A 21,953-nucleotide genomic window follows, 5' to 3' on the forward strand; every position below is an offset into this window, starting at 1 on the left:
CTCCAACCTACATCCGCCTGACAGTCAGCAGTCTCCGGTCTACACATTATATTCAGTTGACAGGTTTGAATGCTTTAAGAAACAAACCTTCACAGACGGCTGTGGAGACCAAGTCAGGGGATATATTTAAGGCAGAGATAGATAGATTGTTGATTAGTACGGGTGTCAGAGGTTATCATATGGGGAGAAGGCAGGAGAATGGAGTTAGGAGAGAGAGATAGATCAGCCATGATTGAATGGAGGGGTAGACTTGATGGGGCCGAATGGTCTAATTCTACTCCTATCACTTGTGAACGTGTGGACATTGACAAATGGCAGGCCGACTCCAGAGTCCATTCTGGGGAGATATTGCCTGTTTACCACTCTGCATGTATCATGTTTTGTGTCCCTTTATTGTACAAGTCCACAGGAATCTGAACAAAGAACCTGGCTGCAACAGTCTCAGTGAAAGTGACATCAGCTGCAATCAACAATGATGAACCAGAGACCATGCAAGTATTGATCACCCATCTTCACCACCCTAGTATTGATCCCTTATTGATCACCCATCTTCACCACCCTAGTATTGATCCCTTATTGATCACCCATCTTCACCACCCTAGTATTGATTTTGGAAAGCAGTGACCGGATCAGCCAAAGTCAGCATGGATTTATGAAAGGGAAATCATGCTTGACTAATCTTCTGGAATTCTTTGAGGATGTAACAAGTAGAATGAATACTCCTGCATCTATTTTTCTGTTTCTATACCAAGTATTGATTACTGATATGCACCACCCTAGTATAGATACCAAGTATTGATTACCCATCTTCACCACCCTAGTATTGATACCTTATTGATCACCAATCTATATTTGGGGTGCAAGATAATGCGAAATATTCTTTTAAAATATTTCTAATACCTATTTATTTTTTTTTTTTACTGATTTGTGTATATGTGAGTCAATGGCTGTTGTGTTTTGTTCTTTTTAAACCGAAGGAGATGCAATGGAATTTTGTTGCACAGTATTGTGCAATGACAATAAACGTATTCTATATTCACCACCCTGGTATAGATACCAAGTATTGATTACTGATCTTCACGAAGGGCAAGTGGTGATTTCACCGTGTGTCATCATCTCCACTTCCTCATCGTTCGAGGCAAATACATTTAATTGTCTCGGGCCGGGACAGTTTCAAGGTTCTCTCTGCTCACTTGACATTTGTGTTGGGATTTCAGCGGGCCTTTCACTTTGTGTTTCTCAAGCCTCATTATCCACTCAGACTTCACTGAGATTTCCTCAATGCGCTGGCGAGCCGTTAAATTACACGACATTGAAAAATAAACACTGCCGCATCGGCAACACAATTACACCCGGTCTGATTCTCTCCAAATAGACAGATAAATTGGCCTGCAGCAACAGCAAATAAACGCGCATATCTTGACGTGGCTTAAATGAACGAACAAATCTATAAACCAGCTGCCGCCTCTCTCTCGCTCCCCTCTCTCTTCCCCCTCTCTCGCTCCCCTCTCTCTTTTTCTCCCATCTCGCTCCCCCCCTCTCTCTCTCTCTCCCTCTCTTGCTCCCCCCTCTCTCGCTCCCTCCTCTCTCGCTCCCCTCTATCTCTCCCCTCTCTCTTCCCCCTCTCTCGCTCCCCTCTCTCTTTTTCTCCCATCTCGCTCCCCCCCTCTCTCACTCTCTCCCTCTCTTGCTCCCCCCTCTCTCGCTCCCCCCTCTCTCCTTCCCCCTCTCTCTCTCTCGCTCCTCCCCTCAATCTCTCGCTCCTCCTCTCCTCCGCTCTCTCTCTCCCCCCCTCTCTCTCGCTCCCCCCTCTCACTCTCCCTCTCTCTCTCTCTCTCTCACTCCCCCCTCTATCTCTCGCTCCACCTCCTTTAGATGGGATAAGGGACGGGATGAAGCTGACTTCTGTTTACACCGATTCATCTTAACAATTCGAAACAAAACATGTCAGCTGCTGCATCAACAGGGACATCTTGTATGGATTATTTTTTAACTGATTCATAGCCGTTATTTGCCGCAGCGTTTGTAATTTTGTGCAAAGAGGCTTTTGTGATTTTGAAGAGTTACAGAAACACTTTGTACTGCAGCGTTACATTACAGGATTTAAGGCATTCACCATTTTTGAGAACAAACGTTTTACGGCAGTACGTGAATGAATGAACTGCAGATGCTGTTTGTCCAATGTGCGCTGGGCCGCAGACTGATGTGGAGGAGGCCCAGGACAGAAGAGGCAGTTCACCCTCCCTCTCATCCCTTCCCCCCCCCCCCCCCCCCCCCCCCCCCCCCCCCCCGCTCTCTCTCTCTCTCTCTGCATCATCCCATCCACTCCATCGTGATGTTGTCTCATTGACCCGAGTTGTCCATGTGTTGGACTGAGTGACAATAGACCAACTCGGAGCAGCAGATTTAAAGCTGTCTCCCCTCGTTGGGCAGAGATTGTATTAGACATTACGGGCAACATTATCTTACAACATGATGCCACGAGATTGTAACAGGTTCTCGAGAAGATTTGAGCAGATTAGCAAACATAAGGGCGGGCATGGTGGTGCAGCGGTAGAGTTGCTGCCTTACAGCGAATTCAGCGCCAGAGACCCGGGTTCGATCCCGACTACGGGCGCTGTCTGTACGGAGTTTGTACGTTCTCCCCGTGACCCGCGTGGGTTTTCTCCGAGATCTTCGGCTTCCTCTCACACTCCAAAGACGTGCAGGTTTGTAGGTTAATTGGCTTAGTGTAAATGCAAATTGTCCCTAGTGGGTGTGGGATGGTGTTAATGTGCGGGGATCGCTGATTGGCGCGGACCCGGTGGGCCGAAGGGTCTGTTTCCGCGCTGTACCTCTAAACAAACCACAAGTGTTTAATCTGCGCAAAGAAATGTGAAATTTGAAATGCCCCGATCCACGTGTGGGATCTCTGGATATGTGGTACAGAGAGAGCCAGCACTCGGCCGACCTATCCCCTGCCCGGCCACTGTCTTGTCCATTATTCACTCTGATTATGTTCGGTAAATCCGAGAAGATTTGAATGAAGAGCAAGATTACAGAGAGGGTACATAAATATTATCTAAATGGTGGCCGACTAGGAAAAGGGGAGATGCAGCGAGACCTGGGTGTCATGGTACACCAGTCATTGAAAGTGGGCATGCAGGTGCAGCAGGCAGTGAAGAAAGCGAATGGTATGTTAGCTTTCATAGCAAAAGGATTTGAGTATAGGAGCAGGGAGGTTCTACTGCAGTTGTACAGGGTCTTGGTGAGACCACACCTGGAGTATTGCGTACAGTTTTGGTCTCCAAATCTGAGGAAGGACATTATTGCCATAGAGGGAGTGCAGAGAAGGTTCACCAGACTGATTCCTGGGATGTCAGGACTGTCTTATGAAGAAAGACTGGATAGACTTGGTTTATACTCTCTAGAATTTAGGAGATTGAGAGGGGATCTTATAGAAACTTACAAAATTCTTAAGGGGTTGGACAGGCTAGATGCAGGAAGATTGCTCCCGATGTTGGGGAAGTCCAGGACAAGGGGTCACAGCTTAAGGATAAGGGGGAAATCCTTTAAAACCGAGATGAGAAGAACGTTTTTCACACAGAGAGTGGGGAATCTCTGGAACTCTCTGCCACAGAGGGTAGTCGAGGCCAGTTCATTGGCTATATTTAAGAGGGAGTTAGATGTGGCCCTTGTGGCTAAGGGGATCAGAGGGTATGGAGAGAAGGCAGGTACGGGATACTGAGTTGGATGATCAGCCATGGTCATATTGAATGGCGGTGCAGGCTCGAAGGGCCGAATGGCCTACTCCTGCACCTAATTTCTATGTTTCTATGTTTCTATGTAAAATGCTGGAGAAACTCAGTCTGAAGAAAGGTTTCGGCTATTTCCTTCACTCCATAGATGCAGCCGCACCCGCTGAGTTTCTCCAGCATTTTTGTCTACCTTCGATTTTCCAGCATCTGCAGATCCTTCTTAAACAAGATTACAGCGAGGCCTGAGGGGTTGGTTGCAACATGAAGGCATGAACGTGAGAAACGTCGACAGTGGGAAGATCAAAGTCCCTTTGCTATCTCTTCATCCTGCTGGTGGGTGAATGGAAGCCTCGGATTCATTATTGCAGTCTGTCTGTAGTAATTAGACAACAGCAGAGCCATGGCTGGGGGTGGTGACAGTGGTGGAGAGGTGTGGGAGAAGGTACAGTCTCCAGTGTCTCATTGTAGACCCAGAGCCCAAACCCCCCACATCCACGACCTTACTCAGAGCGGGCAGGTACAGTAGATGTGGGGGGGTGTGGAGATCAGCAGACCCATCCCACAGTATAGACACATTAATCGCCCAGCGACTAATAATGGAGTTACCCCAGCGATATATCCTTACCCTGGTCATATTATCATGCCTTTGTCACTGGGATAATGAACCATTTAGCCTAAAGAGCCTAAAGACTCCGTGAAAAGAGCAGATTGAGAAAGATCACGTTACACAGTTATGAGGCAGCTCATAAGTTAATGATATCATTGTGAGCTAATTACTATTGTGTTGGAATTGAAGTAGTTTGTACAGGCAGAGGGGAGAATAGAAATGCAGAAATATTGCAACATTCCTGGCAATACTCAGCAAACCACACAGCCCCCAATGGTGATGGTCGTGCCTCAGGTTCACCATGTTTCCTCAGAAGAATGGCATCGATTTCCTAAGTCAAAAATGCCCTCTTCTCTCTGCTACTGTCGGGCAGGAGGTACTGAAGCCTACAGTCACACAGCAACAGCCAGAGAATAGTGAAAGGCTTGGATAAAGTGGATGTGGAGAGGATGTTTCCACTAGTGGGAGAGTCTAGGACTAGAGGTCATGGCCTCAGAATTAAAGGATGTTCTTTTAGGAAGGAGATGAGGAAAAATGTCTTTAGTCAGAGGGTGGTGAATCTGTGGAATTCATTGCCACAGAAGGCTGTGGAGGTCACAAGTCAGTGGATATATTTAAGGCAGAGATAGATAGATTCCTAATTAGTACGGGCTTCAGGGGTTATGGGGAGAAAGCAGGAGAATGGAGTTAGGGGGAGAGATAGATCAGCCATGATTGAATGGTGGAGTAGACTTGATGGGCCGAATGGCCTAATTCTACCCCTGTCACCTTATGAGCTACTTGCCCATAACCATCAGGTTCTTGAACCGACCGCCGAACCCTAATCCCACCTCAACAACAGAGCCCGACAGACCACAACCTGCACCACCGTTGACTTGGTTAATTTTCTCATCATGATGTCTTTATTTGCAGTCTTCTTACTTTCCGTAATTGTATGTATAAGTTATGTATAATCTATGTTCTCGAGTGTAGAGGCAAGGAACTGCAGATGCTTCTTTACCAAAAAGGCCACAAAGTGCTGGAGTAACTGAGTGGGTAAAGATACTGCCTGGCCCACTGAGTTACTCCATCACTTTGTGTCCTTTCATGCTCTTGACCCTTTGCCCGCGATGCTGCTGCCATTGTCATAGTACAGAATCCCACAGATTCACCACCCTCTAAGTCAGGGGTCGGCAACCTACGGCCCCCGGGCCGAATGCGGCCCGAAACCCAAAATCATCCGGCCCGCAGGCGGATTTTCCCCCCGTATTTATCCGGCCCGCAGACTTCCGTCATCTCCAGTACCTCCCGGGCCCGAGGCTGCGGTGCCCAGGCGCGGTGACACAAGGACACAAGGAGGCCTGTGCTGGCGGTCACAATGGCGGAGCCACCGAGCAGCGGCGTGTGTTGAGCGGCACCGAGCGCCGAGCTCTGGCTGTACCGCATCCACCTTCTGTGTGTGGGCTTCACTGTCGGGATCGGGGTTGTCAATAGGCCGGGGACGAGTGAGTGTGAGTATTTGAGCCACCTCCTTCAGGACAGTCAAGGCAATGGTCTGTAGGGACGCCATGTTGGTGAGCGCCCGTAACTAGGGACACCATGTTGGTGAACGCTCGTAACTAGGGATGCCATGTTGGTGAGCGCCCGTAACTAGGGTCGCCATGTTGGTGAACGCCCGTAACTAGGGACGCCATGTTGGTGAGCGCCCGTAACTAGGGACGCCATGTTGGTGAGCGCCCATAACTAGGGTCGCCATGTTGGTGAACGCCCGTAACTAGGGACACCATGTTGGTGAACGCTCGTAACTAGGGACGCCATGTTGGTGAGCGCCCGTAACTAGGGACTCCATGTTGGTGAACGCCCGTAACTAGGGGCCAGTGCTCCGGGTGGCGTCTTCGAAGGGGCGGGATCCATGTGTACACGTGATAGATGTGGCCCGCCATCCGCTCACACACATGCGTCCCGGCCCCTATGCAGAACAAGGTTGCCCACCCCTGCTCTATGGACACACTAGGACTCCACAGATCATTCCAGAGTCTCTGGGAGCTCGTGTGTCGGAAATAGCAGAAGTACATTAAATATCTCACTTTCACCACTTCAACTTTCCCACTGCACTATCTTAAAAGTTGTGATAAATTTGTCTCGGGCCAGGAAGGATTTAACCTCACGCAATCTTAAATTGCCCCAAATATACATCAGCTTTCAGTGCACTGGGATTAATCTACAGGGAACCACATGACATTGCAGAAAGACGCCTTCTTCAAGAGAAGAAAGATTGGTGGTGGAGCTGTGGAAATGCAATTACATGTGGACAATGCTCGCAATACTTGTAGTGTGCAGGCTCAGTACACAGAGGGCAGAGGGCATCGTGCCCGGCACGGAGTCTGGTGGCAAAGAAAGGCCGATTCTGTTACTGAGAGTTGCTCAATAAATAGATGTCAATAGTCAGCCCAGACACAGAGTGCTGGAGTAACTCAGCGGGTCAGGCAGCATCTGTGGAGAACATGGATAGGTGACGTTTCACAGAGTGCTGGAGTAACTCAGCGGGTCAGGCAGCATCTGTGGAGAACATGGATAGGTGACGTTTCACAGAGTGCTGGAGTAACTCAGCGGGTCAGGCAGCATCTGTGGAGAACATGGATAGGTGACGTTTCACAGAGTGCTGGAGTAACTCAGCGGGTCAGGCAGCATCTATGGAGCGAAGGAAATAGGCAACGTTTCGGGACGAAACCCGTAAGGGTTTCGGCCCGAAACGTTGCCTATTTCCAGAAGGATTTCGGCCCGAAACGTTGCCTATTTCCTTAGCTCCGTGGGTCAGGCAGCATCTGTGGAGAACATGGATAGGTGACGTTTCACAGAGTGCTGGAGTAACTCAGCGGGTCAGGCAGCATCAGTGGAGAACATGGATAGGTGACGTTTCACAGAGTGCTGGAGTAACTCAGCGGGTCAGGCAGCATCTGTGGAGAACATGGATAGGTGACGTTTCACAGAGTGCTGGAGTAACTCAGCGGGGTCAGGCAGCATCTGTGGAGAACATGGATAGGTGACGTTTCACAGAGTGCTGGAGTAACTCAGCGGGTCAGGCAACATCTGTGAAGTGCATAGTCTTTCCTGGCATTATTTTGTATATTTCATCCAAGCAATATCTCCTTGTGAAGCAAGCTCCATGTCATAAGTGATAGGAGCAGAATTAGGCCATTCGGCCCATCAAGTCTACTCCGCCATTCAATCATGGCTGATCTACCTCTCCCTCCTGACCCCATTTGTCTGCAACAAACATTTTAGCAATTAGATAATATATGAAACTTATGCTGTAGATTCATCAATGTATCTACTCAAACTAATGAGGACAAATCACAATTACAATAATTTGGAAGAACATATCTGCCAGCCCCGGAACAGCTCGATGCTGCATCGATGTTGTGTGACATGTGGAGGAGCCTGCTCATCTTCACACACACAGCAGCCAAGGGGACAGTTATCACCCGTCATACAGTGATACAGTGTGGAAACAGGCCCTTCGGCCCAACTTGCCCACACCGGCCAACATGCCCCACCTACACTAGACAATAGGTGCAGGAGCAGGCCATTCAGCCCTTCCAGCCAGCACAGCCATTCAATGTGATCATGGCTGATCATCCCCAATCAGTACCCCGTTCCTGCCTTCTCCCCATATCCCCTGACTCCGCCATCTTTAAGAGCCCTATCTAGCTCTCCCTTGAAAGCATCCAGAGAATTGGCCTCAACTACCTTCTGAGGCAGAGAATTCCACAGATATTACACCTGCCCCTTCACTAGTCCCATCTGCCCGCGTTTGGTCCACATCCCTCCAAATCTGTCCTATCCATGTACCTGTCTAACTGTTTCTTAAACATTGGGAGAGTCCCACGTCCTCTGGCAGCTCGTTCCATCCACCCACCACCCTTTGTGTCTCTCAGCTCTTGGAGTTTGCTTGAATTGGAATCTGCAAACTATTATTGGGAGCAAGGAGAAGGCCGTGCATTTCCCCACCAGAACAAGGATCAAAACGGGGTTGAGCGTCACGAGATGCAGCGTGGAGACGGGCCCTTTGGCCCAGCGAGTGTACGCTGACCATCGATACGTTGTACAGTAGCACCACCACCGTTCCTGAGCATGGAGCGGGGACAAACTAGACTCAACGCTGCTCTAACTGTCGCTGAATGTGTGTGTGTGAAAAATCCCCAGCAGCAACTCGAGAGATTCCTTCTGGAACTTTCCTTCAAGCAAATTCCCAGATAGGTCAAGGAATGAAGCTGGTGGCATCACCGAGCTCCAGGCGGGCAGCAGCTCTAATTGGAAAGGTTCACTATCAATATTTCACCTCCTGAATGGTAATCAATATTTCACTGCACCTAACCTGCAGTGTGGGAAAGGACAAAGCCTCTTCCAAACGTTGCTTTAGACCTTCGCAGAGGCTGAGAAATGGCTTTAAAAATATCCACATAGATAATAAATGGCATGAGAAGGTTAACAATGATGAAGTCATCCAGCACAGCGTCACATCCAGTTGGCAACTTCACCAGGCTAAATCATTTGCAAGTTAATGTTCCCAACATTGCCCAGGGACCTCAAACTCCTTCTCCTACAAATTAACACAATTTGCTTGATCTACAGTTTTTAAACATAATCTACAATAAACTGGTTGAAACGTTGCCCGTTTACTGCCCGTCAAAACCACAGAGAATGCCAAGCAATTACCTCACAAAGCTAGAAATTGATTTAAAAAAGGTAAAGCGATGTGATCCAGGCCGGAGGTGAAACGCAGAGAGAGAAACTGTGGTCCTTCCTGACGGCCATTCCATCTTCACGCTTTAGGGAACGGGGGTTCCCCTCTTCCATTATAGATGAGGCTCTCACTAGGGTCTCCTCGATATCCCGCAGCTCCGCTCTTGCTCCCCCTCCCCCCATGTGTAACAAGGACAGAGTCCCCCTTGTCCTCTCCTTCCACCCCATCAGCCGTCGCATGCTACATATAATCATCCGACACTTTCACCACCTCCAACGGGATCCCACTACTGGCCACATCTTCCCATCTCCACCCCTTTCTGCTTTCCACAGAGACCATTCCTTCCGTAACTCCCTGGTCAACTCGTCCCTTCCCACCCAAACCATCCCCTCCCCAGGTACTTTCCCCTGCAACAGCAGGAGATGCAACACCTGTCTCTTTACCTCCCCCCTCGACTCCATCCAAGGATCCCAACAGTCTTTTCAGGTGAGGCAGAGGTTCACCTGCACCTCCTCCAACCTCATCTACTGTATCCGCTGTTCCAGGTGTCAAGTCCTGCACATCGACGAGACCAAGCGCAGGCTCGGCGATCGTTTTGCTGAACACCTCCGCTCAGTCCGCCTTAACCTACCTGATCTCCCGATGGCTCAGCATTTCAACTCCCCCTCCCATTCCCAATCTGACCTTTCTGTCCTGGGCCTCCTCCATTGTCAGAGTGAGGCCCAGCGCAAATTGGAGGAGCAGCACCTCATATTTCGCTTGGGTAGTTTACACCCCAGCGGTATGAACATTGCAGGGGACAGACTTCTGACCGACATACACTACAAACCAACTGACTCACATGGCTGGTACACAAAATTGCTGGGGGAACTCAGCGGGTGCAGCAGCATCTATGGAGCGAAGGAAATAGGCGACGTTTCGGGCCGAAACCCTTCTTCAGACTGATAGGGGGTGGGGAAAGAAAGAAGGACAAAGGGAGGAGGAGGAGGAGCCCGAGGGCGGGCGGATGGGAGGAGACAGCTAGAGGGTGAAGGAAGGGGAGGGGGGGAGGGGACAGCACGGGCTAGCCAAATTGGGAGAATTCAATGTTGATGCCAAGGGGACGCAAGGACCCCAGACGGAATATGAGGTGCTGTTCCTCCAATTTCCGCTGGTGCTCACTCTGGCAATGGAGGAGGCCCAGGACAGAGAGGTCGGATTGGGAGTGGGAGGGGGAGTTGAAGTGCTGAGCCACCGGGAGATCAGGTAGGTTATTGCGGACTGAGCGGAGGTGTTCGGCGAAACGGTCGCCCAACCTACGCTTGGTCTCACCGATGTAGATCAGCTGACATCTAGAGCAGCGGATGCAGTAGATGAGGTTGGAGGAGATACAGGTGAACCTTTGTCGCACCTGGAACGACTGCTTGGGACCTTGAATGGAGTCGAGGGGGGAGGTGAAGGGACAGGTGTTGCATTTCTTGCGGTTGCAACGGAAAGTGCCCGGGGAGGGGGTGGTGCGGGAGGGAAGTGAAGAATTGACGAGGGAGTTGCGGAGGGAGCGGTCTTTGCGGAAGGCAGACATGGGGGGAGATGGGAAGATGTGGCGAGTGGTGGGGTCACGTTGGAGGTGGCGGAAATGGCGGAGGATTATGTGTTGTATTTGCCGGCTGGTGGGGTGAAAGGTGAGGACCAGAGGGACTCTGCCCTTGTTGCGTGTGCGGGGATGGGGAGAGAGAGCAGCGTTACGGGGTATGGATGAGACCCTGGTGTGAGCCTCATCTATGGTGGCGGAGGGGAATCCCCGTTCCCTGAAGAACGAGGACATTTCCGATGCCCTGGTATGAAATGTCTCATCCTGGGAACAGATGCGGCGTTGGCGGAGGAATTGGGAGTAGGGGATGGAGTCTTTACAGGGGGCAGGGTGGGAAGACGTGTAGTCCAGATAGCCATGTGAGTCAGTGGGTTTATAATGTATGTCGGTCAGGAGTCTGTCCCCTGCGATGGAGATGGTGAGGTCAAGGAATGGTAGGGAAGTGTCTGAAATCGTCCAGGTGTATTGGAGTGCCGGATGGAAGTTGGTGGTGAAGTGGATGAAGTCAGTCAGTTGTGTGTGGGTGCAGGAGGTGGCACCAAAGCAGTCGTCAATGTAGCGGAGGTAGAGGTCGGGGATGGGGCCCTGGTATGCATTGAACAAGGATTGTTCAACGTACCCGACAAAGAGGCAGGCGTAGCTGGGGCCCATGCTTGTGCCCATAGCTACGCCTTGTGTTTGGAGGAAATGGGAGGAGTCAAATGTAAAGTTATTGAGGGTGAGGACCAACTCCGCTAAGTGGAGGAGAGTGTCAGTGGCTGGGTATAGGTTGCTCCTCTGGTCGAGGAAGAACCGGAGGGCTCTGAGGCCATCCTGGTGGGGGATGGAGGTGTAGAGTGACCGGACATCCATGGTGAAGATGAGGGGGTGAGGGCCCAGAGAGTGGAATGCGTGGAGGCGGCGGAGAGTGTCTGAGGTGTCTAGAACATAGGTGGGGAGGGATTTGACCAAGGGGGATAGGATGGAGTCAAGGTATGTGGAGATGAGTTCGGTGGGGCACGAACACGCAGAGACAATGGGTCTGCCGGGAGAGCCGGGTTTGTGGATTTTGGGGAGAAGGTAAAAACGGGCCGTGCGGGGCTGGGGAACGATGAGTTTGGAGGCTTGGTCAGGTAGGGCGTGGGAATTGATGAAGTCGGTGATGGTGCTAGAAATGGTGGCCTGGTGCTCGTCAGTGGGGTCATGGTCCAAGGGTAAGTAGGAGGAGGTGTCCGAGAGTTGGCGCGTGGCCTCAGCTTTGTAGAGATCGACGCGCCAGACTACCACGGCACCTCCCTTGTCGGCTGGTTTGATGACCCAGTCTGGGTTTGTGTGGAGTGATTCGATGGCAGTGCGTTCAGAGGGGGAAAGATTGGAGTGAGAAAGGGGAGTGGAGAAGTTGAGGCGGTTGACGTCGCGGCGGCAGTTCTGAATGAAGAGTTCCAGAGCCGGGACTTTCTGAGGGGGGTTCCACGAGGAGGGGGTGCGTTGGAGACGGGAAAAGGGGTCATCATTAGGGGGCGAGGACTCCTTACCATGGAAGTGCGCTGTGAGGCGGAGACGACGGTAGAAGCTCTCCAAGTCATGGTGGGCGCGGAACTCATTGAGATGGGGACGGAGGGGGACAAAGGTGAGACCTCTGCTGAGGACAGACCGTTGGGTGGGGGAGAGGGGGAGGTCGGGGGGGATGGTGAACACCCGGCAGGGGTGGGAGTTGGGGCCAGAGGAAGGCAGGTGGTTAGACTGGGTAGGGGGTTGTGGGTGTTGGAGGGGTGGTGGGTGGTCAGGGGGTGGGGGGGAGAGAGGGCTGTAATGTGGGTGGGGAAGAGCGGGTGTGACATGGTTGGGGGGGGATGGGGGAGGGTCAGTGGAGCAGCCACTGAGGTTAGCACGGCTGGGCAGACGGGCGCTAGGACCCGGTGGAATTAAATCGAGGAGAGTGGGAGTAAGCAGCGTGGAGGCTGCAGGCCCAGTGCAGAGTCCAGGCTCCAGGTAAGGCGACGGCTGTGGGTTGCTGGAGGGGGGTGGAGTGGCGCGGGTCAACGGACCCGATGGTCGGAGTCCAGCGGCGCGGGTCACCGGACCCGATGGTCGGAGTCCAGTGGTAGTTGAGTCGGGGTCCGCGGGCGATGCGTGGGTGGTCCCGGTGGGCGGATGGTCGGCGGGTCGGCGGCGAGATGAATCGGGTGCGTAGCGGCGGCCATGTTGAGATAGCCCCGGTCCGGTGGCATTGTCGGGTAGTTGGGGTCGGGTGGCGATGTCGGAGGAATCAGCGAGGGGGAGCGAGTCCAAGTTACCGTAGAGGCTGCGAGGCTGGGCGTCATCGGTCGGCAGGTGAGGGTCGGTGGCGGCATCGATGTAGAGGTCAGTGAAGGCGGCGTCCCGGTGAGTGTGGAAGTCGCTCCTAGTGGCCAAGATGGCGTCGCGGGACTCGGGCAGGCGAAGCTGGCCAGAGTTGGGGCCCGGAGTCTGCGGGCGGTCGAGTCGCGGAGTGTAGGCGTCGGGAGCGGCCTGGAGTCGGGATAATTTAAGGTCCTTGGTGGAATTGAGGTAGGCCAGGAATTTTGTATTAAAGAGGTGGATCTTCCGGCGGATGAAATACAGCTGGGGTCCGTTGCAGGTCTGGGTTAGTGAGGCCTGAAGTACAGGGAGTGTCGATGTGAGGTCCTGTTGGTGCCGGCGCATCGCAACCAGGGTGGATCTCAGTGCCCGGTTGGAGAATTGCTGGGTATGCCGGTGGATGGCCAGTCGGTACCGATGGTCCGGTTGGGGTCCGAACTGGGAGGTGGGGAACTGGAGCTGGAAGCCGTGGGGTATGAGATGATGGCGCAGGCAGGACCCGAGGAAGCAGATGTGGCTGTGGTATCGAGTCTGGGTAAGGGTATGGTCGTACAGTTGGAGGGCAGGGGGGATCACAGAGAGGGGGCAGTTAGAGAGGAGGTTGTGAAACTGTCTCCGGAGAGAGGAGGAGAACTTCTTCAAAGTAGGCATACCTTGAGGAGATATCGCAGTGGAGTAGACAAAGTGTTCAAAAGGGAACTGCAGATGCTGGAATATCGAAGGTACACAAAATTGCTGGAGGAACTCAGCGGGTGCAGCAGCATCTATGGAGCGAAGGAAATAGGCGACGTTTCGGGCCGAAACCCTTCTTCAGACTCACATGGCTATCTGGACTACACGTCTTCCCACCCTGCCCCCTGTAAAGACTCCATCCCCTACTCCCAATTCCTCCGCCTACGCCGCATCTGCTCCCAGGATGAGACGTTCCACAGCAGGGCATCGGAAATGTCCTCGTTCTTCAGGGAACGGGGATTCCCCTCCGCCACCATAGATGAGGCTCGCACCAGGGTCTCATCCATACCCCGCAGCACTGCTCTCTCTCCCCATCCCCGCACTCGCAACAAGGGCAGAGTCCCCCTAGTCCTCACCTTTCACCCCACCAGCCGGCAAATACAACAAATAATCCTCCGCCATTTCCGCCACCTCCAACGTGACCCCACCACTCGCCACATCTTCCCATCTCCCCCTGTGTCTGCCTTCCGCAAAGACCGCTCCCTCCACAACTCCCTCGTCAATTCTTCCCTTCCCTCCCGTACCACCCCCTCCCCGGGCACTTTCCGTTGCAACCGCAAGAAATGCAACACCTGTCCCTTCACCTCCCCCCTCGACTCCATTCAAGGACCCAAGCAGTCGTTCCAGGTGCGACAAAGGTTCACCTGTATCTCCTCCAACCTCATCTACTGCATCCGCTGCTCTAGATGTCAGCTGATTTACGTCGGGGAGACTAAGCGGAGGTTGGGCGATCGTTTCGTCGATCACCTCCGCTCAGTCCGCAATAACCAACCTGACCTCCCGGTGGCTCAGCACTTCAACTCCCCCTCCCATTCCCAATCCGACCTCTCTGTCCTGGGTCTCCTCCATTGCCAGAGTGAGCAACACCGGAAATTGGAGGAACAGCACCTCATATTCCGCCTGGGTTGCTTGCGTCCGGATGGCATGAACGTTGAATTCTCCCAGTTTTGCTAGCCCTTGCTGTCTCCTCCCCTTCCTTAACCCTCGAGCTGTCTCCTCCCATCCCCCCGCCATCGGGCTCCTCCTCCTCTTCCTCCCTTTTTCCTTCCTTCTCCCCCCCACCCCCCCATCAGTCTGAAGAAGGGTTTCGGCCCGAAACGTCGCCTATTTCCTTCGCTCCATAGATGCTGCTGCACCCGCTGAGTTTCTCCAGCATTTTTGTGTACCATTGACTTATCTAACTTCAGTCAGCCCTTGCTTTCCCTCTCTCTCCATCCCCTTCCCCTTCCCAGTTCTCCCGCCAGTCTTACGGTCTCCGACTACATTCTATCTCTGTGCCACCCCCTCCGACATCTGTCAGAAGAAGGGTCTCGACCCGAAACATCACCCATTCCTTCTCTCCAGAGATGCTGCCTGACCCGCTGAGTTACTCCAGCATTTTGTGCCTATCTTCGGTGTAAACCAGCATCTGCAGTTCCTTCCTACACAGATGAATAAAATATACTGCCTGAGCAGAGATGTCAAAATGTACAAAGAGCCACAGCGTAGGATTTGTGTTGACAGCCTCAAAACATTCTGCTTCTCGCTCATCGAGTTGCTGAGGGAATTTTAGGATCGGAGTCAGAAAGTGACGCTAATAGTTGCCACACATCAGGATGCTAGTTGTGCAGTTTAGAATGAATTGTGAGACTTTGCACAACTATGAGACAGGAAACAGACAGAGAAACAAAAGAACAGTGTGCTGCAGAACTTAGCTCCAAGGGATATAAATATTTCAGCGGAGAAGTACTTCACAGCTGGATGTTTAAGAAGGAACTGCAGGTGTTAGAAAAATCGAAGGTTGATAAAAATGCTGCAGAAACTCAGCGGGTGAGGCAGCATCTATGGAGCGAAGGAATAGGTGACGTTTCAGGTCGAGACCCTTCTTCAGACTGATGTGTGGGTGGTGGGGGCAGGAAGAAGAAAGGAAGAAGCGGGGACAGTGGGCTGTGGGAGAACTGGGAAGGGGAGGGGAAGGAGGGAGAAAGCAGGGACTACCTGAAATTGGAGAAGTCAATGTTGATACCGCTGGGGTGTAAACTACCCAAGTGAAATATGAGGTGCTGCTCCTCCAATTTACGGTGGGACTCACTCTGGCCACGGAGGAGGCCCAGGACAGAAAGGTCGGATTCGGAATGGGAGGGGGAGTTGAAGTGCTGAGCCACTGGAAGATCAGGTTGGTTATTGGGAACTGAGCGGAGATGTTGGCCTGCGCTTGGTCTCACCGATGTAGAGCAGCTGGATGTAATGGGAGCTGAGACTGCAGATGTTGTCAGAGCGGGTGCAAGGATGAGGATGGACCATGGGGACCGCTGCTCCTCACCGCAACCCTCCTGTAGTGATCACGTCACGTCACCCCGTCACCTGACCCTTTGTTCACGACCTTTGTCACTTGACAGCCAGGATTAGTGGCCAATACATTCCACACTCTCACCAGATTGGTTGGCATTTGAAATCATATTACATGTAAGAACTCCCAGTAGCCACTGACCAATGGTCACAATGTCCACTGACCAATCGAATGTCCATGTCCACTGACCAATCCAATGGCCATGCCCACTGACCAATCCAATGTCCATGTCCACTGACCAATCCAATGTCCATGTCCACTGACCAATCGAATGTCCACTGACCAATCCAATGGCCACAATGCCCACTGACCAATCCAATGTCCATGTCCACTGACCAATCCAATGTCCATGCCCACTGACCTATCCAATGTCCATGCCCCCTGACCAATCCAATGGCCCCAATGCCCACTGACCAATCCCTTGTCCACAACATCCACTGACCAATCTGCTGTCCACAATTTCCAATGACCAACATGCTGTCCACCACCGGCCCATAGCCGTGCCAACTCTGACCCTGGACATTTGGCCAATTCCCAACCTGCAGCAGCAAACACTCCGCTGCCTCCTTGGTCAGCGGCCATTCCCCTGCCCCATCCCACACTACATACATCATCACTATTCAGAAGTTCATGTTTTCGTAACATAATTAGGCCATTCGGCCCATCGCGTCTACTCCGCCATTTAATCATGACTGATCGATCTTTCCCCCTTTGACTTTATATCTTGTAGTTATTAGTTTATTAGATTAGAAGGTGATTGGTCACAAAACCACGATGGTTTGGAGGGAACTATACAGATGGAAAAAATATCGTTGATAACATGTTGTTTAATTTTTAATTGACGTGACCACTGCCATCTTCCTGTCCACATGGGAGTTACATGGCTCATACATGGGAGTACACAGCTTCTACATGGAGTACACGGCTACTACACGCTCCTACATGGGAGCTGGTGTATTTTCACCAGAGATCCCTGCACCTTCACACAGATATTGTGGCATCTGTTACTGATCTACTTCACGTTGATGTGAGCGATCAGGGTTAGAGACGCTCCACTCTCCTTCAATGAAGAATTATGAACATCACTAACACAGCGATCGCACGGTGAATATCCAACCCCAGGCACGGTGTGACGGGCTCATCATTAAGTGAACACCGCATCATTATATGACCATCTGGCTGAACAAATCATTACAGCCACATGAATAACCTCTGATCGGCGCTGTCTGCAGCTGCACCTGCTGCAGCCCGCGGGGACAGGAGGCACGCAGGGAGAGGGGTCACGGGGAGGGGGGTCGCGGGGAGAGGGGTCACGGGGAGAGGGGTCACGGGGTTGTGGGAGAGGGGCTGTGGGGAGAGGGGTCACGGGGAGAGGGGTCACGGGGAGAGGGGTCACGGGGTCGTGGGGAGAGGGGTCACGGGGAGAGGGGTCACGGGGTTGTGGGGAGAGGGGTCACAGGGTCGTGGGGAGGGGTCTTGGGGAGAGGGGTCGCGGGGAGAGGGGTCACGGGGTTGTGGGGAGAGGGGTCACGGGGTCGTGGGGAGAGGGGTCACGGGGAGAGGGGTCACGGGGTCGTGGGGAGGGGTCTTGGGGAGAGGGGTCACGGGGAGAGGGGTCACGGGGTGTGGGGAGAGGGGTTGTGGGGAGAGGGGTCACGGGGTTGTGGGGAGAGGGGTCACGGGGAGAGGGGTCACGGGGTCGTGGGGAGGGGTCTTGGGGAGAGGGGTCACAGGAAGAGGGTTCGCGGGGAGAGGGTTCGCGGGGAGAGGGGTCACGGGGAGGGGGGGTCACGGGGAGAGGGGTCACGGGGAGAGGGGTCACGGGGTTGTGGGGAGAGGGGTCACAGGGTCGTGGGGAGGGGTCTTGGGGAGAGGGGTCGCGGGGAGAATCACAGTGTCCGAAGGAGAGAGTGTGTCAGTGCCCAGGGTGAGTGTGTGTTCGTGCCCAAGGAGGTGGTGAGTTAGTGTCAGAGAAACACTGAGAAAAGGTGTGTGTGTTCGTGCCCAGAGTAAGTGTGTCGCGTTAGTATCCAGAGCAATGAGTGTGTCAGTGCCAGAGCAGGTGTGAGTGTGTCAGTGCCAGAGCAGGTGTGAGTGCGTTAGGTCTTGTGCGTGGGAGCTACATGGGGAAGCTGCCAGTGACTGAGATGGCCATACTGGTGCGTGCCAGACCCAGACTTGTGTGGAGTTACGGGGACAGCTCTTGTACTGTTCACTCCAGCCACACACACTGACCAATGCCCCAGCCACTCTCAACAACATCAGAGTTGCAGAGGCCATTCAGCCCACTATGTCTGTGCAAGAGCTTCTGATACTAACCCTACATGCCCGCTGCCAGTCTAGAATGCCATGGTGACCTTCACCGCTAGAGTTCCCGGCGACCTTACGTGGTCCTAACCTCTACCCCCCCCCCCTCACTGAGGCAGCAAAGGTCAGGTCACAACCACTGTGACAAGTTTGTTCTCTCCCCATCAACCTTCCTTCCAAAGCTTTGTAATCTGTGCCTCTGCCGTTTATGTCTGTTCACCCCCTCTGCCCCCCCCCCCCCCCCTCATTTAATTCACCGGTTTAGTTTAGAGAAACAGCTTGAAAACAGGCCCTTCGGCCCATCACGTTGCATACTGAACATCCACAGCTTTTTGTACTTCCGTAATTTAGCAAATTTGGATTAGTTCAATGATTTAATTGTAAATTAAAACACAAAATTGAACGGCCAGGAGCAAAGACAACTGTAACAAGTAGTGACCACTGCCCAGTCCATCTCCAGCTCTGACCTCCCCACCATCGAAGGGGTTTACTGGAGTCACTGCCTCAAAAAGGCAGCCGGCATCATCCGGACCCACACCACCCTGACCACACACTCATCTCACCACTGCCATCGGGAAGAAGGTACAGGAGCCTGAAAACTGTAACGTCCAGGTTCAGGAACAGCTTCTTCCCCACAGCCATCAGGCTATTAAACACAACAACAAATAAGCTCTGAACTACAACAGATTATTATTATTATTGTTTGTTTTTTTGTGTGTATCTATGTGTGTGTGTGTGTGTGTGTGTGTGTGTGTGTGTGTGTGTGTGTGTGTGTGTGTGTGTGTGTGTGCATGTGTGTGTGCGTGTGCGCGTGCGTGTGTGCGTGCGCGTGTGTGTGTTCGTGCGTGCGTGCGTGTGTGTGTGTGCGTGTGTGTGTGTGCGTGCGCGTGTGTGTGTATCTATGTGTGTGTGTGTGTGTGTGTGTGTGTGTGTGTGCGTGCGTGTGCGTGTGTATCTATGTGTGCGTGTGCGTGTGTGCGTGCGTGCGTGTGTGTGTGTGTGTGTGCGTGTGTGTGTGTATCTATGTGTGTGTGTATGTGTGTGTGTGCGCGTGTGTGTGTGTGTGTGTGCGTGCGTGTGTGTGTGTGTGTGTGAGTGTGTGTGTGTGTGTGTGTGCGTGCGTGCGTGCGTGCGTGTGTGTGTGTGCGTGCGTGCGTGTGTGTATTTGTGGGTAAGTGTATATACACACACACACACTGAACTTTCTCTGGTTTATTATATAGTTGACGGTGTATCACGTTTAAATACTGTGTTATGCTGCAGCAATTCAGAATGTTCTGTCTGGGCCACATGACAATAAAACTCTCTTGACTCTTGAAATGAAAAGTCACGATCTAAACAGAACACAGCAATAATTGGGATGTTTGTGATTGGGTTTCTGGACCAGTGAACCACTTGCCTCCACAGAACATAGAGCATGCAGCATAGGAGCAGGCCCTTCAGCCCACAATCTCTGTACTGGCCATGCCAAGCCAATCTCCGCTGCCAGCACGTGAGGCATCTTGCAACTACTTGTCACTCTGGCCCCAGATTCCCAGATTCCCAGGTCGCTGGTCAACCACAAACCAAGACTCTTCACACCTTGCCTTACCTCCACCTCACACTCGAACTCCGTGCCGTCCAGAAGCGTCACCTTGCAGCCCATGGCCTTTTGCTTCTTCGATCCTTTCATTGGTGATTTGGGAGTCCTGCCGGGAGTGGTCCTCTCCGAGGTTTTGTCCTCGTCTGTTTCACCAGCGTCCGGTTCCTCGACGCGAGGAATGCTCTCGGCTTTCTGATCCTTCTCAGAGTTCTGCCGGCAAATGCAAAGGGAAATATCAAATGACATTCTTGAAGTAGAATGTTTGCCATTTGCTGCTTTGCCTTACTTGCATTAGAACAGAACAGGTACAGCATTTAAGAATAAGGGGTAAGCCATTTAGAATGGAGACGAGGAAACACTTTTTCTCACAGAGAGTTGCGAGTCTGTGGAATTCTCTGCCTCACAGGGCGGTGGAGGCCGGTTCTCTGGATACTTTCAAGAGAGAGCTAGATAGGGCTCTTAAAAATAGCGGAGTCAGGGTATATGGGGAGAAGGCAGGAACGGGGTACTGATTGGGGATGATCAGCCATGATCACATTGAATGGCGGTGCTGGTTCGAAGGGCCGAATGGCCTACTATTGTCACCTATTGTCTATTGCATTTGGCAAGACATGCTCAAAATTTATTTGGCAATTTTTCTGCAATTCTGAAACAAAGAAAGATTATGTCAAAATGACTTAATTGATGTTAAGTGTAAAACAAATGTACAGGATGTAGGTTTGTAACACAGAGAAGCAACCATTTGGCTCTGAGTTTATTTCTTAAGTTAAAAAACCGCGAAGGAAAAATCTCGGAGAAGACGAATCATCTTTCCTCGGTACAGTAGTTGGAGTAAAGTACACGGCAGCTCAATTGTCGCTTGGCATCTTGGCCCCAACATAATCTGGGGTCAAACACTCAACAGCAAGAGAATTACATCAGCTGCAATTTCTTACATTTTTAATCCCTTTCAACACTTGTTTATTTATAATTCAGTTTGAGCTTTTAGCTGAAGAAAGCCTGTTAAATATTTCAAGAAGTGTTTAATTAATAAAATCAAACAGCAACCAGACGAGAGAACTGCTCATGTTTAAGTCATGAGCTGGCAAATGTCACAGGTCTGTTAAGAATATTATTCAATATTAAAAAAATGGGCCAAATATTGTTTTTAAATATTAACCTGATTAGGGAAATGATGTCTGACTGTAGGTTTCCAAAGACTTGCTGATAAATATTCCTAATCCAGGGATGTGCTGAATCTCTACAGGATAAGGTGACGAGAGGAATAGATACGGAGAATGCACAGGAATCAGGAACTAGAGCAGAGGTTTGAGGTGAGTGGGGAAGATTCAATATGAACCCGAGGGGCAAGTTTTTCAAAGAGAGGGTGATGGGTGTATGGAACGAGCTGCCAGACCAGGTCGTTGAGGCTGGTAGAATTACAACATTTAATAGACATTTGCACAGGGCCATGGATAGGAAAGGTTTAGAGGGATATGGGCCAAACATGGGCAGATGAGATGGTGGGGCATCTTGGTTGGCATGGGCAAGTTGGGCCAAAGGGTCGCATGACTCCATGATAATTCATCACTGCCGACACTGCAACTTTCTACCGAGAGGATCAAAACATTATAGAATTTAAAAATTCATCAGCTCTGTCCAAGTCTGCACAAATTGCAGAGTCGTGGCAGTCGACCAGTCCATCGCGCAGACCACACTCCCCCATTGTAGATGTAGCCCAGTCCATCGCGCAGACCACACTCCCCCATTGTAGATGTAGCCCAGTCCATCACAGTCCACACTCCCCCATTGTAGATGTAGCCCAGTCCATCACAGTCCACACTCCCCCATTGTAGATGTAGCCCAGTCCATCACAGTCCACACTCCCCCATTGTAGATGTAGCCCAGTCCATCACAGTCCACACTCCCCCATTGTAGATGTAGCCCAGTCCATCACAGTCCACACTCCCCCATTGTAGATGTAGCCCAGTCCATCGCGCAGACCACACTCCCCCATTGTAGATGTAGCCCAGTCCATCACACAGACCACACTCCCCACCATTGT

At 51.8% G+C, this 21,953-nt stretch overlaps 1 protein-coding gene across 4 annotated transcripts in view; it reads right to left on the bottom strand.

Moving 5' to 3' along the window:
* The window catches only part of epb41l1 (erythrocyte membrane protein band 4.1 like 1), a 152,799-nt gene that overhangs the window by 60,141 nt on the left and 70,705 nt on the right, over window positions 1-21,953 (bottom strand). For all 4 annotated transcript variants that reach the window (XM_033041293.1, XM_033041295.1, XM_033041294.1 and 1 more), the window contains exon 3: window positions 19,919-20,119. In XM_033041293.1, the coding sequence (XP_032897184.1) occupies window positions 19,919-20,119 (201 nt within the window). The remainder of the gene's footprint in view (window positions 1-19,918; window positions 20,120-21,953) is intronic.

Source organism: Amblyraja radiata, chromosome 23, assembly GCF_010909765.2.
Source record: "Amblyraja radiata isolate CabotCenter1 chromosome 23, sAmbRad1.1.pri, whole genome shotgun sequence".
NCBI classification, from domain to species: Eukaryota; Metazoa; Chordata; class Chondrichthyes; order Rajiformes; family Rajidae; genus Amblyraja; species Amblyraja radiata.